Raw genomic sequence first — 16,861 nt, 5'->3', positions numbered from 1 at the left:
GTTTATCTCTTGGTTTCCAGTAATACGTGAGAAGAAGTGATAGTTTATAGCTAAGTTTGCAGTAATACGTGAGAAGAAGTGATAGTTTATAACTAAGTTTGCAATAATACGTGAGAAGAAGTGATAGTTCATCGTTAAATTTTGTAGGATTTATGAGATCGGTCACTGTATGCATTATTATCTTCACTTGTTCATAAGACGTTTTAAAGTTGTTTTTGATCCCCCATGTCACCGAAATAAAAAAGTTAATGATATACACAAATTAATTAAAACCATGCTGATTCACTTCCACCACATTCATTAGCTTTCGGGGGGGTCAATTTTAGTGTCCCTTTCCAGCGTCGTAGTATAGTACAAAGCATCTTAGTATAGGGCAGAGAATATAATCCATGTTACTCATTAGGAATCAAAAAATCATCTCGTAAATGTACTGTGAATATTTGAGCTCAATGTTGTGTTCATATAACCCGATGTGGTAGTGATCTCTCACTGAATACAATATCCCGTTATAAAGATTGGACTCTACCTCTGAAATAAGTGTTATTTAGCAGAACTTCTCTGCAATGTAAAACTATGTACACCAATATAATAAATCTGCCATACTTTCAAGTTCATTTCTTTTCAACAAAATGCACAGACCCTTCTTTACTTGCGCAATTATATTTGTATAGCGACAGTGATAGCCTATGCGGTTCTGATTACCTGAGGTATTGTTTGATTATCGTTGAGAGAGATGGAAACATCGTATGTACATTTTATCGGGTAAATACAAAGATACTAAAAAAGAAGTGATTTGTTGTTTGTAAACTGCAAAGATGAGTGTAAGATAGACATCACATATTTGGATTTGAGGATCAATAAACTGATCGCCGCGCGCTGCTTATCTCATAACTTATAGAACAAACTAAACTTCCTGATTGAGTACGAAAATCGATCGTCCTTTGAGTGTCGTTAATCAAAGACAGATTGCCCACGTGATATAAATTTGTATGTTTCCATATAATATAGAAACATACACGTTACCGCTGCTTTTTGGAGAATGAAGTCACACACCAGCGCAATATCTTCTACATGCCGCCTGTTTATCCTCGGATTTACACTCATTCAAGGTTTGTTATGCAATTTTCGTATCGGTTTCACATATTTATTTCTTTTGACAAGTGAATAAATGTCCTAGCCCGTTTGGCATTGTCAATGGGATTTACTAATGTTAGTTTTATTCAAACACATGAAGAGTATGACCATGATGTAGACATGCCGTTAGTTGTTATCTCCATATATCCATGGAAACGTATTCAACTGTATGACAAACGGGATGATTTCAGCTTCTCCATCGTCAACTTCCCATATTTATGTACATGTAGCAATATTCCATCATCATCTGCATATGTTTTTTTTTTATATCTCAACTTATTCGATACACAAGAGTTTATTCTATACGTGTATCATAAGTTGGTTTTTTTTTTCAAATAGAAACATGCTACTGACAAACAAGTTTATGGTACAGGGGTTTTTAACAGTCTCGTTTAAAGTCAGCATTTCCAACATTTTATGGTCGTAATTACGATCTAGTATGAGAATACAACCTATCATTGGTTCAAATAGTTTCATACCAATTGTTAGGGCGTCCTTGGTACACTGGTTTTGACTATGGATAACTCCGTTTACCTGATCAAGATATAGGGCTCAGGCTGGTGTGACCGGTCGAACGAAAGGGAATGCTTACTCATCCATCTTCACCTTTTCTGCTGATTGTCATATAAATTCCTATTTTCAACTGTCATGCACCTATCGTTAGGAAATACAATTCTCACAAGCTATTAACATATTTTATCAAAATCTATAAAACGTTACTGTGGCGTATTAAATTTTAAGAATAAAAGTAATAATCACAATTCCTTAAAGTGCAGATACATACAAAAAATTCAAGTTCCATTTGTTAAGTTTGTACTTGCTTTTGATTACTTATTTATTTGTTTTAGGATATGATGCATTTGCATATGAAGACATTCTGACGTCAAATCCTTCATGCTATGGGGCGACTTTCGATAGTTTTGTAAATGCCGATTGTGGATATAATTCAAGACTCATCTTTCCATTAGAAGTATTCGTCGGTGCAAAACCAAATTCAACAGGATGTAAGACATACGATGATGAATACGGTGAAAATGATCCGCTACGAGAGCAATGTTGTGGACATATAGATGGAGATCATGATTGCAGGGATGAGTACGATGGCGAGAACAGGACAGTGTTCATGACAAACTGTGTTGGACGAAACAAATGTGAACAAACGCGGACAGTGTGGAAGTCAACCATCGACATGGGCTGTAACGTCAGTGAAACGTACAAAGAGGTCTCAAACTATGCTTATTTGGAATATTACTGCATAGCAAGTAAGGAGGTTTAAACAGATTTCCTCGTGGGTTATTCATAATAAGATTCATTGAGGATGGTTTTTGCCAATCGCCATTCTTTTACTTTTCTCTATTTTTAGAAAGTTATTTCCTCGAGTTAATTTCTTTATAACGATATATCCAAATTTCCATTTTTTTGCCATGTATGTTTATGCCAACTGAAATGATAACCATATCTTCGTGAGTGTGAGCGATGTGCGTACGAATATTGATAAATATAGTACGTCTATTTTAATGACTGGGGAATTTTCCGACAGAAAATGAAAATGCGGTGTAAATATAGAATATAAATTTCATTTGTTTAAACATACATGATGATATGAACTACGAGTCGTCTTACCGGTTACTGAAAAGAACGAGTACGTGATCCGATTGAGTTCATACTCTCATGTTTATTGCAAATATGAAATTCATTTGTATTTATTTTTAAACTCGTGAAATACGGGTACCCAGAATATCTAAAACTAATCCACATTATTGCATAATAAATGAAGTTCAATATGCAGTAAATATCATGCCTCAAATCAAACTTAATTATTTTCAGAAACACGGATGGGGACACCCATGAAAGATTTGAAACTTCGAAGTAGAGGTAATCTGTTGTATCTGACTGCGGGTAGTGTGGACGCTTATTGGGACGGTATATTGGAGAACAATGTGACATGTAGTGTTAAAACATCCAATAAATCGGTTGTCGAAGTTTGGACCATGGATGTTCGCCTTAACATGTCCACATTACAGCACGTGGAAATCGATAACGGAGCTTCACTAAAGATTCTAGATAATTCGTACAACAACTCTTTCCATCCGACATTGATTCTAAACGACACGTCCAGCGTCAACATCACGCTCAAAACGAACAAGCATAACGCTGAATTTATATGGCTTGGGTTTAGAGGTTGGTCAACATGTAAAGGATGAAACCTACTTTTATAGTATTTTGGAATTCCATATTCATTTAAAAGTTTCTGTAACGGAGATTATTGGTACTTGTATCTCCCCACAAAGTATTATTTTAACATTCCAAATATTAATAAGGAAGCTATATGGATAACATGTACTGGCATCAACAACATAGTTTTTGCATTGTGAATAAAGATGTGTATTTTTCGAGAGAAAAAAGGTTTATAACTAATAGTTCGTTATAACTTACCTTCTTGTAAAAAGAATAAGTGTCGTTAAATGTCTATTATTGTAATCAGAACATATTATGTTTCTTATTATAGCGAATTCAAGTAACGATTTTGTTGAGATATCCTGCGATGAAAGTGGTCGATTTTACATAGCAGACCAGGATGTACCATTATCAGAAGCAGAAAGTAGGTATTTAGGGTAGAGACATTTCTTGAAATTACGCGTATTTGCAAATCATGCACAATCGTGTAAAAGCTGGCCGATAATATTATGCAACAAGAAAAGAAAATTCATTCTAATATCAATGTTTAAAAGAAATACGCAACTGACGTAAAGAATTGAACAAGGCACGAGGATAACACCTTTAATGAAATATTCCGTTTCCATATCCTGTAAAGTACTTGTACATGTAAAACTTATACGGTACCAATTTTGATGCACCAGATGCGCATTTCGACAAATAATGTCTCTTCTGTCATGCCCATCCGAAATGTTTGAAATCCGAAATAACAATGACGTTTTAGAGCTATTATAGGGGAAAACAGTGTGCCAAAAAAGTGGAGTCAAATTCGTCTTTATATTTATTATTCACAGAGACAATCGGACTAATGATAGGGAGTGCTGCAGGTGGACTGTGTTTTTTAGCAATCTGTATCATCTTAGGCATAGTAATCTACAGGAGATACAGATTTAGAAAGGTATATTACTGTTGACTTACCTGAGCTGGCTTTTTTCGTTGTTCGTTCGATGCATGTCTGCTGTCTGTTCGTTTGCAAACATTTTCTTTTTCTCAAGAAGCGCTTGAATATCAGAGAGAGAGAGAGAGAGAGAGAGAGAGAGAGAGAGAGAGAGAGAGAGATTCAAAAGTAATTAGAAACACTTTTCTTTAAAACCATTGCTGACTTGGAGATATCCTTATGCAATGTAATTTCAAGTGTTTTTAAAGTAGGATATGTATTTGCAATAAAAAAAAAAAACAAAAAAAAAAAAAACAAACGATCTTAGGATTTAACTTTGACTTTAAAGAAGACTGTTGAAATTCTTTTAAGTTTTCAGTTATTCATAGACATAATCGTTAGCTTGTCATTCCTTTATACATTACAGGTTGGAGAGGAAATTAAAAACCTTCCAGAAAATGAAGAGATAGAGTAGCGGCTGTGTCATTCATTAGAGACAATGTGTCAAGGACACATTGATGTGACCTCAGTCATGATGTACATGCATGTTCTCAGCATTGTAAATGTTTTAATGGTCAATTTGGTACATTCGTGTTTTACTTTCAGGAAAGTGTCAGGTTTATATTCAAAATCTGAAGTCACAGTCAACACCGGACTTGATTCTTTTCAGATTTCTATGGTAACAATTACTCTGGATATTCCGCATTGTTAAACTAAGATTTCTGTCAAATAACACAGAAATACGATAGATTGTGTGAAAAATTTCACCGTTCATTGTTATGATGATACACTGTATACGAATAATTGTTTTGTCGTGTACTTATGATCCATGATAAGATGAGGATATTTGAATTTACAGGGTAATAAAATGATCTAAATCAGGGACATGTTATACATTCTTCAATACAAATAATCACTTATTCAGAAAATTGTGAATTGGATTATTAAGACCGGCGAACATAACGTGGCAAGACATGAAATATATAGCAGTTGCGATGTTCATCTGTTACAGTAAAAACATTTGACCTCACAATGCAAAGTGCGGATGCTAACTCAGCGCGGATTGAAAAGATGTAAGTTTTCGCCGCACACGGATTGGGCTATTTTCTACGAAAGCCGATAGGTGCCAGGGTATAGAATTAATATTTATTTAACTGGCGACCGCCATTTAATTTATGTGGCGGCCGCCACTTATTATCTGGCCGCCGCCATATAAATTAACTGGCAGCCGCCACTTATTATCTATAGCTCTGATTATGTGTATGTTGTTCACCTTATATTTCACTATGTATAAATTGTATATCTGATGTGCCAGATGGCACAAAGAAATAAACTGAACTGAACTGAACTATCTGGCAGCCGCCAGTTATTTTATCTGGCGGCCGCAACTTAATTTATATATGGCGGCTGTCAATTGCAAAAACAATGTAATTCGTATCGCTGAGTGATTATTTTGGAAAGATTTAGAATAGTACGCAAACACGCAGCATCGTTTATCAAAGTATATAGGGACAGTCGTAGGATAATTGTCTTCTACAATTGTTGACAAACAGAAAAGGAACCTAAAATGTCTCTTTTGTTCAAACTTCGCACTCCTAAATTGGAGGGAGGCGACTCCGTTTATCCTTCAATTGATCAGTTCATTCATTATTAAATTTTTACCATTCATTAATACCACCCAAAGAGTGGGGTGGGGATCAATCCGCAAATTAATCTTATTTCACATGTGAAAATAATTTAGTTTGCATATGAAAATAATAGAAATTGAACGTTGTAAAAAAAACGGAGGGTCAGCCCCGTGGTTCTATATATATATATATATATATATATATATATATATATATCACATATACATATATACATAATATTAAGCATTGGAGATGGATTGCATCCCTTTCATTTTGAGAGAGAGAGATAGAGGAAGAGAGAGGAATTGAATAACTGGTGACAGCCATATGAATGTTTTAAATTGAGTGGCGGCCGCCATATAAATTAAGTGGCGACCGCCAGTTAATTTATCTGGCGGCCGCCAGTTAAAACTGGCGGCCTCAATATAATTAAGTGGCGCCGCCACATAAATTAACTGGCGACCGCCACATAAATTAACTGGCGGTCACCAGATAATAAGTGGCGGCCGCCAGTTAGATTAAGTGGCGGCCGCCACATAAATTAAGTGGCAGCCGCCAGATGAATTAGGTGGTTGCCGACAGTTAATTTATATGGCGACTGCCAGATAATAAGTGGCGGCCGCCAGTTAAATGAAGAGGCGGCCGCCAGTTAAACAAGATATTGATTCTATACCCTGGCACCTATCGGCTTCCGTAATTTTCTACACGGACTCCCTTGAAAACATTGGATTGAAATTTCAATTTCTAAGTTGATTTTCAACCCACTTAGTTTTACTCTTATTCCACGCAAAAGTACCCTGAATTTGAAATATAATATAATATGATGGAGTTCCTCATTGACAATATCTTCGTAGTCTTTGGTGATCAGGTCTTAAAACAGTCTGTTGGAATTCCTATGAACATGAATTATGTTCCTTTGTTAGCTGACCTGTTTATACACTCCTACGAAACAGAATTTATTCAAAAACCTCTATGTGAGAAGAAGAAATATCTTGCTGTGGCCTTCAATTCGACATTTAGATATATCGACGACGTATTATCTATTAAACGAAATAATTTTCATCCATATGTCGATTCGATATATCCCTGTGCACTCAAAATAAAAGACACCACAGAGTCGTCCACTTCTGCTTCATACTTAGATATTTTATTGAAAGTAGATAGTAACGGCAAACTAACAACTCAACTTTTTGACAAACGGGGTGATTTCAGCTTCTCCATCGTCAACTTTCCAAATATATGTAGCAATATTCCATTATCACCTGTATATGGTGTTTATATCTCTCAATTGATTAAATACACAAGAGGTTGTTCTGCTTATGACAAAGAATTTGATGGTGCAGGGGTTTCAACAGTCTCGTTTAAAGTCAGCATTTCGCAAATTCTGTTGTCGATATAACGATCTAGTTTGCGAATACAGCCTACTTGGGTAAAATGCTGTCTGACGTGTTTCAAACTGATAGATCCCGTGGGAATCCGGGTTAGAATAGGTCCTCTGTACCCCTTGCTTGTCGTGAAAGGCGACTAAATGGGATGGTACCTCTGATGAGACCGCAAAAACCGAGGTCCCGTGTCACAGCAGGTGTGAGGCGATAAAGATCCCTCCCTGCTCAAAGACTGTAAGCGCCGAGTATATGCCTAAATTTTGCAACCCTTCACCGGCAATAGTGACGTTTCCATATGAGTAACAAATTCTCGAGCGAGACGTTACACAACATACAATCAATCAATCAATCATACTGATTGTTGGGTCGTTACCTGATCAGGATATAGGGCTCACGGCGGGTGTGACAGGTCGATAGGGAATGCTTACTCCTCCTAGGCGCCTGATCCCACCTCTGGTGAGTCCAGGGGTCCGTGTTTGCCCAACTATCTATATTGTATTTCTTATAGGAGTTATGGGATTGATCACTGTTCGTTATATTTACCTTTCATTGATCACTGTTCGTTATCTTCACATTTCATTGATCACTGTTCGCTATATTCACCTTTCATTGATCACTGTTCATTATCTTTACCTTTCATTAATGAATTATAATGTTAAACATTGGGAAAAACGTATTGAAAACGAAAAAATAATGTCTTTAGGAGATTAAAACCAAAAGGAACATGATAGTTAGTTTGTTTCTTATGATTCATCTAGCTGATAACGGAACAATGAGCGGGTAATAAGTCCTTAGAAACTGACAGTTCCTGATTTATCAGAACAATGAGCGGGTAGTAGGTCCGCAGAAACTACAGTTCCTGATTGATCATAACAATGAGCGGGTAATAGGTTCGCAGAAACTAAAGTTCCTGATTTATCGGAACAATGAGCGGGTAATAGGTTCGCAGAAACTACAGCGGGTAATAGGCAGGGCCGTAACTGCCGATGAGGCAGACGAGGCAACTGCCTCGTCTGATTTTTTGGCAAAAAAGAAAATAAAATTATATAAATGTTATATTATAGGATATATGTTTAAAATGAAGACAAGCACCTTTGTCTTTGACACCATATTACGATTCTTTACATAGTACAAATGAAACACAAACATGATAAATTGGGATTTAAAAAGTGTCATTTTCAGTCGTAAAGTCAATCGGCGGCCCCCAATCCCCTGCCTCCCCTGATTTAGAACCCTACTTACGGCCCTGATAGGTCCGCAGAAACTACAGTTCCTGATTGATCAGAACAATGAGCGGGTAATAGGTCCACAGAAACTACAGTTCCTGATTTATCAGAACAATGAGCGGGTCATGAGTCCGCAGAAACTACAGTTCCTGATTGATCAGAACAATGAACGGGTAATAGGTCCGCAGAAACTACAGTTCCTGATTGATCAGAACAATGAGCGGGTAATAGGTCCACAGAAACTACAATTCCTGATTTCAATCAACGTGAAGCTTCCACTTCTGGCACAAAATACATATGTAAGACTTATCAAAATCCAATTCAACTATCCTTTTACTCAACTATTAAAGCATATCTGTACGGATAAGATTTCAAGAAAACGCTGTATGTATAAATGTAAAAAGCTGTCCTCATTTCTCATATTACAACTGTATATTGCTATTGGAAAAAAAGTTAATTGCAATTTGTTCATATCTTCATCCGGGTGGATTCTACCTGGAATTTGAGAATGTCCCAAGTTCGCCATCTAGCTGACGACTGTAATAAATATTATATCTGTAAATCGTATGTGATTTGTTTGTTATGGAATATACAATCATTTTAAAATAAAATTTTGTTCATATCTTCATCCGGGTGGATTTTACCCGGAATTTGAGAATGACCCCAAATTTCCTGAAAATTCCACAAAAATTGTTTAATATACTCTTATCTTAAGTAGTAAATTCTACACAATTTTACTATATTATGAAACTTACACTATATATGTACCCAATAAATAAAATGGTTATTACCTGGTTTCCTGCAAATTAGATTATATGATAACATTTGTACCCCACCCCCTTCCCTAGAAATCTGCCTCTGAGACAAAGCAGGATCTCCAGGCCGATACAAAGCCTTTAATGACAGAATGGTTGATATGTGAGATACTAACACCTGGTTAGGCATCTCTGTATTTTAGGCACGGCACCTGGTACTTCTGTGGTATTACCCTCCCCCTTTACTGGGATATTTTTAGAACCCCATACTAATTAATCGTTATAGAACCTCGAAAAACTGAAATGTTGTGATTTCAATCCCATTGGCTCTTGTGTAATCCAATTTTCATAAAAATGTATGAAAAACGTGATTCTGGTTTCAAATAAAGTGAAATAAGCATTATTTCCGGATTGAAAAGTTACCAGATGAGGTCTCTTTAGGGAAAAGAGTATCATTTCCCACAGACCCCAATGTTAACCTTTGGCCCTCTCATTAATTAACTATATCGATTTTAAACAAATGACCACAAACATTTCAAAGTTCATTCCAAGTGTTGATAGAAAATGACATAAAATATATAGGGTCCTGTGCCTTTTATAGGCCATATTTGTACTTTTTTACAACACATAGCAATCTGCAGTAAATTACACACTTCATTTTAATAACACCCCTACTAGGGTAATTTCCTCAGTCATTTCTCGATGTTGTGTGATAATTTTTCATCCTGACAATTAATTTGAACCTCTATAACATTTCTTTTAATTCCAAATAATTTCACTCTTGATATTAGCCAATCATGCAACACCTAGACATTTATACCTCCGCTCAATCTTGGGTAAACTCCGTCCAGGTTACGCATACGGGGGTTTGGTACTCTCACTCCAAAATGCTGGGCCTAAGTCAGTCGAGCGGACAATAAGGATTTTTCATAATATAACGAACCCGACAAAAAAGTACTATCAATATACCGTGCCTAGCGCCTAAACCAGTACTTGTGCCACTTGGGTGACCACAGGGCAATTTAGGGCATTGATCTCCCTAATGGGATCTGACCCCAAAAGAGTAAGTAGAGGCACCAATTTGGGGCACGGTAGTCTAGGTCAACTACACGTTTGTCAGTGCAGTGTTCTACGAGACAAAGTCTAGGAGCATTCTACGATAAACATTTATACTCCATAACGAGGCTTATCCGAATTCTGATAAAGCAGCTGATTGGTTGATGCATAACGATGACGGACGCAGTCGAACAGAAGATAAACAAAGTTTTATCAGATTTAAAAATCGAATTCTCGCTGAAACCTTTACAGAAAGAGTGTTTACTTAAATTAGCAAATAGGTCAGACGTGTTGGAAGTATTACCAACAGGCTATGGGAAATCGCTATTGTATATGATTCTACCGCAATTAATGTTTGAAGAAAACCTGCATAGTACTACTAGTTCTCGTGAAGTCAGCATAAGTCTGGTCATATCGTCACTGGTTTCTCTAATGAAGGACCAAGTTTCGAACTTGCAAAAACACAGCGTTTGCTTTCTTTAGAACAAGCGACACATAAACTGACATTTGGAACAACAGCTGTGCTCTTTGTTTTCTTCGGTGTCGCCATTTCAGTTTTTCGATAGCGCCCCCTCGCGGTGTAATATTTTTAAATAGAACGCTCCAAGGCGTTTGAGTGGGAAGTCAAACGGCTTGCGTGACCTAGGCTAGAAGCACGGATGCGCCAAATGTACCCTATTTTCACTATTTGACTATATGCGATAGGCGTCTAGGTACGGCGCCTAGCACCTAAACTAGGACTTGTGCCACTCAGGTGACCACAGGGGATTTTAGGGTATTGACCCCCTAATAGGATCTGACCTCAAAAGGGTAAGTATAGGCACCGACTTGGGGCACGGGGGCGCCAAACATACCCTATATCTAAGTATATGCAATAGGGGTCTAGGTACGACACCTAGCGCCTAAATTAGGACTTGTGTCACTTAGGTGACCACAGGGTATTTTAGGGTATGAACCCCCCTAATGGGATATGACCCCAAAAAGGGTAAGTATAGGCACCGATTTGGGGCACGGGGGCGCCAAATATACCCTATCTAACTATATGCGATAGGGGTCTAGGTACGGTGTCTAGCGCCTAAACTAGGACTTGTGCCACTCAGGTGACCACAGGGCATTTTAGGGCATTGACCCCCTAATGAGATCTGACCTCAAAAGGGTAAGTATATGCACCGATTTGGGGCACGGGGTGCCAAATATACCTTATTTTTACTTTTTAACTATATGCGATAGGGGTCTAGGTACGGCGCGTAACACCTAAACTAGGACTTGTGCCACTCAGGTGACCACAGGGTATTTTAGGGCATTGACCCCCTAAAAGGATCTAGCCTCAAAAGGGTAAGTATAGTGTGGTCACCTAAGTGTTACAAGTCCTAGTTTAGGCGCTAGGTGCCGCATATTGAGAGTACTTTTTTGTCGGGTTCGTTATACGTACATTTTCTAAGCGATAAATGTTAGGAAAAATCCTTATTTTCATTGTCCGCTAGCTTGACTTTAGTCCGGGATACCAGATCGTCAGATATGATAATAATATAATTTGTATAGTACTGACAAGAAAAAAAATCTGGTAAACCAGATCGTCAGATATAATTACTGGCTAATAATGATTTAGATATAACGACATAATACTGATTGTTCAATGATAAATTCACATTATGTCTAACACTAATTTGTGAATAATTAAATCAAGATATAATGGATTCACATTACATGTATAAATCAGAGAATATGTATCTGTATATACTATACTGCACTAAATAATGTACTCGGTACAAAGCAAATGTTTTATAAAGTTAGAACAGTTGATATGCGTATCACTATGCATTGCAACAAGAGTGATTGATCAAAACGGAGCTAAGCAATTATTTTACGCTGGTTACTCGCTCATTCCCACCTCCAGAATATGTCGAAATCGATGGGCACCAATTTTACCACTAAACCAACGCGAAGCCATTACTACACAATTTAAGACAAATTGGCCATTCAATTCCTGCAGTAAGGCTCGGCCAGCCACGTGTTCTCCGTCATCATCACTTCCTTCGTGCATCACTCCGTCTGCGTTTGTGAATATGTATGCACTTGAAACTTAGGGAATCCTGAAAATATCTCTAAGGGCTTGATTTACCTGCTTTACAGATGATACTCTAGTGGCATGCGATGTAAAACGATTCCCATTGTCATCGATCTGTTTACCTTGGTGGATTTCGGACAGGTTTTTGTCGCTGGGATTTTTAAGAAAGTCGCATGCTTTCGGTCTGGCAATTTTTTCACGGTACACTAATCCATTGTTGTTGAAGACCAGTTTGTCACCTTGATCGTTGTAGGAATATTCTTCTCGTTGTAGCTGTTCTGTAGATCATAGAGTCGCTTGCGCTTCTCTCTCATCTCTTCGGGATAATGGTTGGATATCCTAATGGGAACACCTTTAGCTTTGAGTTTAGGAATTTTTTTCATGATCTTCTCCTTTTGGTAAATGTCTTGAAACTGTATAAATGCAGGTCTGGGAAATCTTCGCTGATTTCCTCATCCGACATTTCCAAGTGTTGTTTGAAAAACTGATATGCGATCGGGAAGAATGTCACGCTCTCTCTCAATTAAGCCAGTAATAATAACATTTGTCTCTGTGGTTTTCAGTTTGAGTTCTAGGATTTGATGATTTTGAAGGTCTACCCTCTGTTCTAGTTTCACTACAAGATCCTTAAGCATTGCTATTTCTCTGAGCAGTTTGTGTTGTTTGTGATCAAATTCTGTGATTTGTGAGATCGCGTCATCAGCTTGAGCTTGAACTTCTTGGAGTCTATTTTCAACACCGTGTTTCCCGTAGACATCGTTCTTTGCGCTCAAAATCACACGGCCTCTCACCTCTGTTGGTGCGGGTTCGAATCCCGCTCGCGCCGGTAAGTGAGAAAGTTTCTCAGTTTGCTTTCGGAAGGTCGGTGGTATCTTCCCAAGTACATTGTATCTGGGTTCTCTCTTCCATTAATAAAAACCGGGCGCCACCAGATAACTGAAAAATTGTTGAGTGTGGTGGAAAAACACCAATCAATCAATCAATTATATCTGCCAGCTCCTTTCTTTGTATCTCAAAACTTATCATAAGATTAGCGAGGGTACTTCGGATGCTTGTTAAGCCTTTCATGACATCATTTAGTTCATATTTTTCCACGTATTCGAAAGACTTACTTGGACTTGTCTGCATTTCCTCACGGTTTCTTTTCCTACTGTCCTCCATAGTGAACTGATACTTACAAGTATTCACCAACAAAGAAAAGTCCAAAGTTTCTTTTAAATCTCCGTATACAGTTTTTCTTTATAAAATGATGCGTCTTGATTGTCTTATAACTTTTCCAAATGATTTAAAAACCAATCACAATGGGTTACATATGAATTTAGATATAAAATCCAGGAGCCGAAATTTGAACCTACATGACCAAGTCAATCGGAACCGGAAGTCGAATCAAAGTGAATTTGTTTCTTAATATTGTTTTCGAATGAAATATTCCATATATGTATATTTTATATAGTTTAGAAGATTTAAAGTTCAAGTTTGCATCAAAATCATCTTGTAAAATACTGTAACGGTACTACACCCATGGGGTATTTTGCCATGACAAATTGACATCGGGTTCGGGATGTATTAAAGCTTACCACAATCGGGCTTTCTCATAGGGCGGCATATAGAGTTAATAGAGGAGTTCTCCCTAAAGGTAACACGTATATACATGTTTAAAAGGAAAATATAGGAAAATAATGAAAAATTAAACCATACCTATGGAACTTGAAAAGTTTGGTACCAATGGCGTCGATTCGAATATTAGCGCGTGGACATGTATTCCTCCATTTTGAATCTCGTCTACCCTAGTTCACGTCGTTCTGAGGTGTTACATAAAATCCGTAAAAGTATGTAAATCTCATTTTCTTAATCATATATAATCATTCCACGAATAACGCCATGTTTTTTGTTATGGTTCAAACGCTATGTTTGTAAATTTGCTAAATAACGACGCTGAATATGACGTCACAATGTACTGTTTACATCAATTGCGTTATATTTCCCGCTTTCAATATATAGGGGGATCAAATGTCCAAAATTAGGATGCTTTGATACAGCTCCGTCCGCGTGCTAACTTCGGGTTGTTGGGTTTTTTTTGTTGTCCTGTTTTGGATATAGATACTAATGCCAAAACTTTTTTGCTTCGCCCTCAAACACGGTCACGCCGTAAAACATATTAGAGGGCGAAGAGTTCTCCCTATAGGTAACACGTATATGCATGTTTAAAAGGAAAGTATACAAAACGAATGAAAAATTAAACCATACCTATGGAACTTGAAAATTTTGGTCCCAATGGCGTCGGTTCGAATGCTATCGCGGGAACATGTATTTCTCCATTTTGAATTTCGTGTACCCAAGTTCACGTTATTCTGAGATGTTACATAAAATCCATGAAAACATGTAAATCTTATTCCCTAAGTCATATATAATCATTCCTCGATTTAAAACGCGAATTGTATCGTTACAACGTTTTCCTATGCTTGTGTATTTGCTAAACACCGACGCTGAATATGACGTCACAATGCACTGTTTACATCAGTTGCATAACGTTTCCCGCGTTCAATGAATAGGCGGATCAAAAATGTCTAAAGTTAGAATACTTTGATTGAGCTCTGTCCTCACACGTTAGGTGCTAATATTTCGGGATAATTTTTGTCGTGTTATGGATCTAGATACTAATGCCAATATTTTTTGCTTCGCCCTCAAACACGGTCACGCCGTAAGACATATTAGCATGAAATATGGGTACTTGTAGCCTTCCGGTTGTGGCTATTTTTGTCATTAAATGGCGATAACTGGAATAGCTAAATGCTGTCGTCTCCTTTTTCCGACCTCGATTTCAATATATTGGGGCATTAACCCGATCATAAATATGAGCGACGTTTAATAAATATTTACATTACCACCTGTGGATAAAAAGTAACGAAAGCTGAATTTGATAAGTAATAATTGCTGTGTTGGATATAAGTCACATATTCTTTTAATCACCGAACGAAAGTCAAAATTGATCTGTAGTTTATCAATATGAAGCTATCCAGCAAGTTTCAAATCAATTCTCAAAAGGATAAAGAAAACAAAAAGTCTGGAAAATCAAGTTGGGACAAAATGATGGAAAGATAGAGATAAAGATTATATAGTCCCCCTGGTTTCACCGGTAGGGGACTTATAATTTTGAAAGGTATAACAATCATATGATATTTGGAACTATTCCAGCTGCTCCAGTAGTAGTCTAGCATATAGGCACATGATCACTGATGCAAACAAAATTCTAATTATAGAACATCTTAGACAATTCAAAATACATTAATTCTTGTAAGTCAAGTAACAATTGTAAAAACAATATTAGAGGGCGAAAAGACACACTGAAAAACATAAAACATTGTAACCCCCCCCCCCCCCGATATATATTTCAAATTAAACATTATTTGAATAACCATTACATTGAGATGTATTTTATGCTCACCCAAGTAGGACAGGCAATATATCTGTTCTGATTTATTCAATTTTGCCTTAGGTCATTAATTAAACATTTGTATATAGGTCTGAAAGTGTTCGAAGTTCCTATTGGTTTTAGTGTTGTTAGCTGGTGTTTTATTGGTCAGTTCTTTTTTCCTCCAAAAGTTCTTGGTGGTGTTCAGTTCTTCTTTGTCAAGTTGGTTTATAGAGAAGTTGGTGAAAATATATGACAGACATTTGACAAGGTAAGCTTATTTTCTAATTTTGATATTATTTCTAATTAGCAGTAAACTTATTATTTGGTAGATTTAATTCCATAGACTTGCACAGTGAAAATGATATTTTGTGAGGCATAAATCAATTAGCTTTAAATAAGTTAAATTTATATGTTTCACATATTTGATATATTTTCAGATACCTTATATGTTTCATATATTTGATATATTTTTAGATACATGCTTAATATTTTTATGATGCAAGTTTATTTATGTAAAACTTCATAATTTACAGTCTATCTCCATGGACATGTTTTGTTAAATGACGGATTATTGCCCCATCACTTATTCCCATAGAATGATATGATGGTGTTCATGATGTATTCTACGATTAATGAATAATGTCTGTATAGTCATTATAGAAATATCATAAATATAGTATTAGGAAATTAAGCTTTTATAATATCATGTGAACATATATTTTAAAGAGGTAATTTGTATAACTAAGTAATACTTAAATGTATATAATTGTACTTATATTTGTTTGATATGTTTCAGAGTGTCATATATATATATATATAGATATATAGATAGATAGATAGATAGATAGATAGATAGATAGATAGATAGATAGATAGATAGATCTATAGCTTATATTCTGGCAATGAAATGGAGATGATTGGCATCGAAGAACCCATACAGGACTTTGTTGTTCAATTCGTCAGAAAGCCTGTTATAAAATGGCGCCCATCGTGGGACTCCTCCGCCTGTAAAATCCCTAGATGACTTTTCTGGAAAACAACAATCTGCGGAGGTGACGAGTGTTCGAATAGTAAGACCGGTCCGTGGCTTTGGTGCAGTG

General features: G+C 36.7%; 1 protein-coding gene across 1 annotated transcript; it reads left to right on the top strand.

Moving 5' to 3' along the window:
* The first annotated feature begins 855 nt into the window (after positions 1-855).
* Positions 856-5,110, top strand: LOC125675381 (uncharacterized). Its single transcript, XM_048913015.2, has 6 exons — positions 856-1,109; positions 1,983-2,396; positions 2,962-3,315; positions 3,644-3,736; positions 4,146-4,249; positions 4,656-5,110. The coding sequence occupies exons 1-6, from the start codon at positions 1,040-1,042 to the stop codon at positions 4,701-4,703; spliced, it is 1,083 nt and encodes a 360-aa protein (XP_048768972.2). The 5' UTR covers positions 856-1,039; the 3' UTR covers positions 4,704-5,110.
* Positions 5,111-16,861: the final 11,751 nt, after the last annotated feature.

This window comes from Ostrea edulis, chromosome 3 (assembly GCF_947568905.1).
Source record: "Ostrea edulis chromosome 3, xbOstEdul1.1, whole genome shotgun sequence".
In the NCBI taxonomy this organism is placed as follows: domain Eukaryota; kingdom Metazoa; phylum Mollusca; class Bivalvia; order Ostreida; family Ostreidae; genus Ostrea; species Ostrea edulis.
The sequence above is the reverse complement of the archived record's forward strand: the minus strand, read 5'-3'. Positions and strand labels throughout refer to the sequence as shown.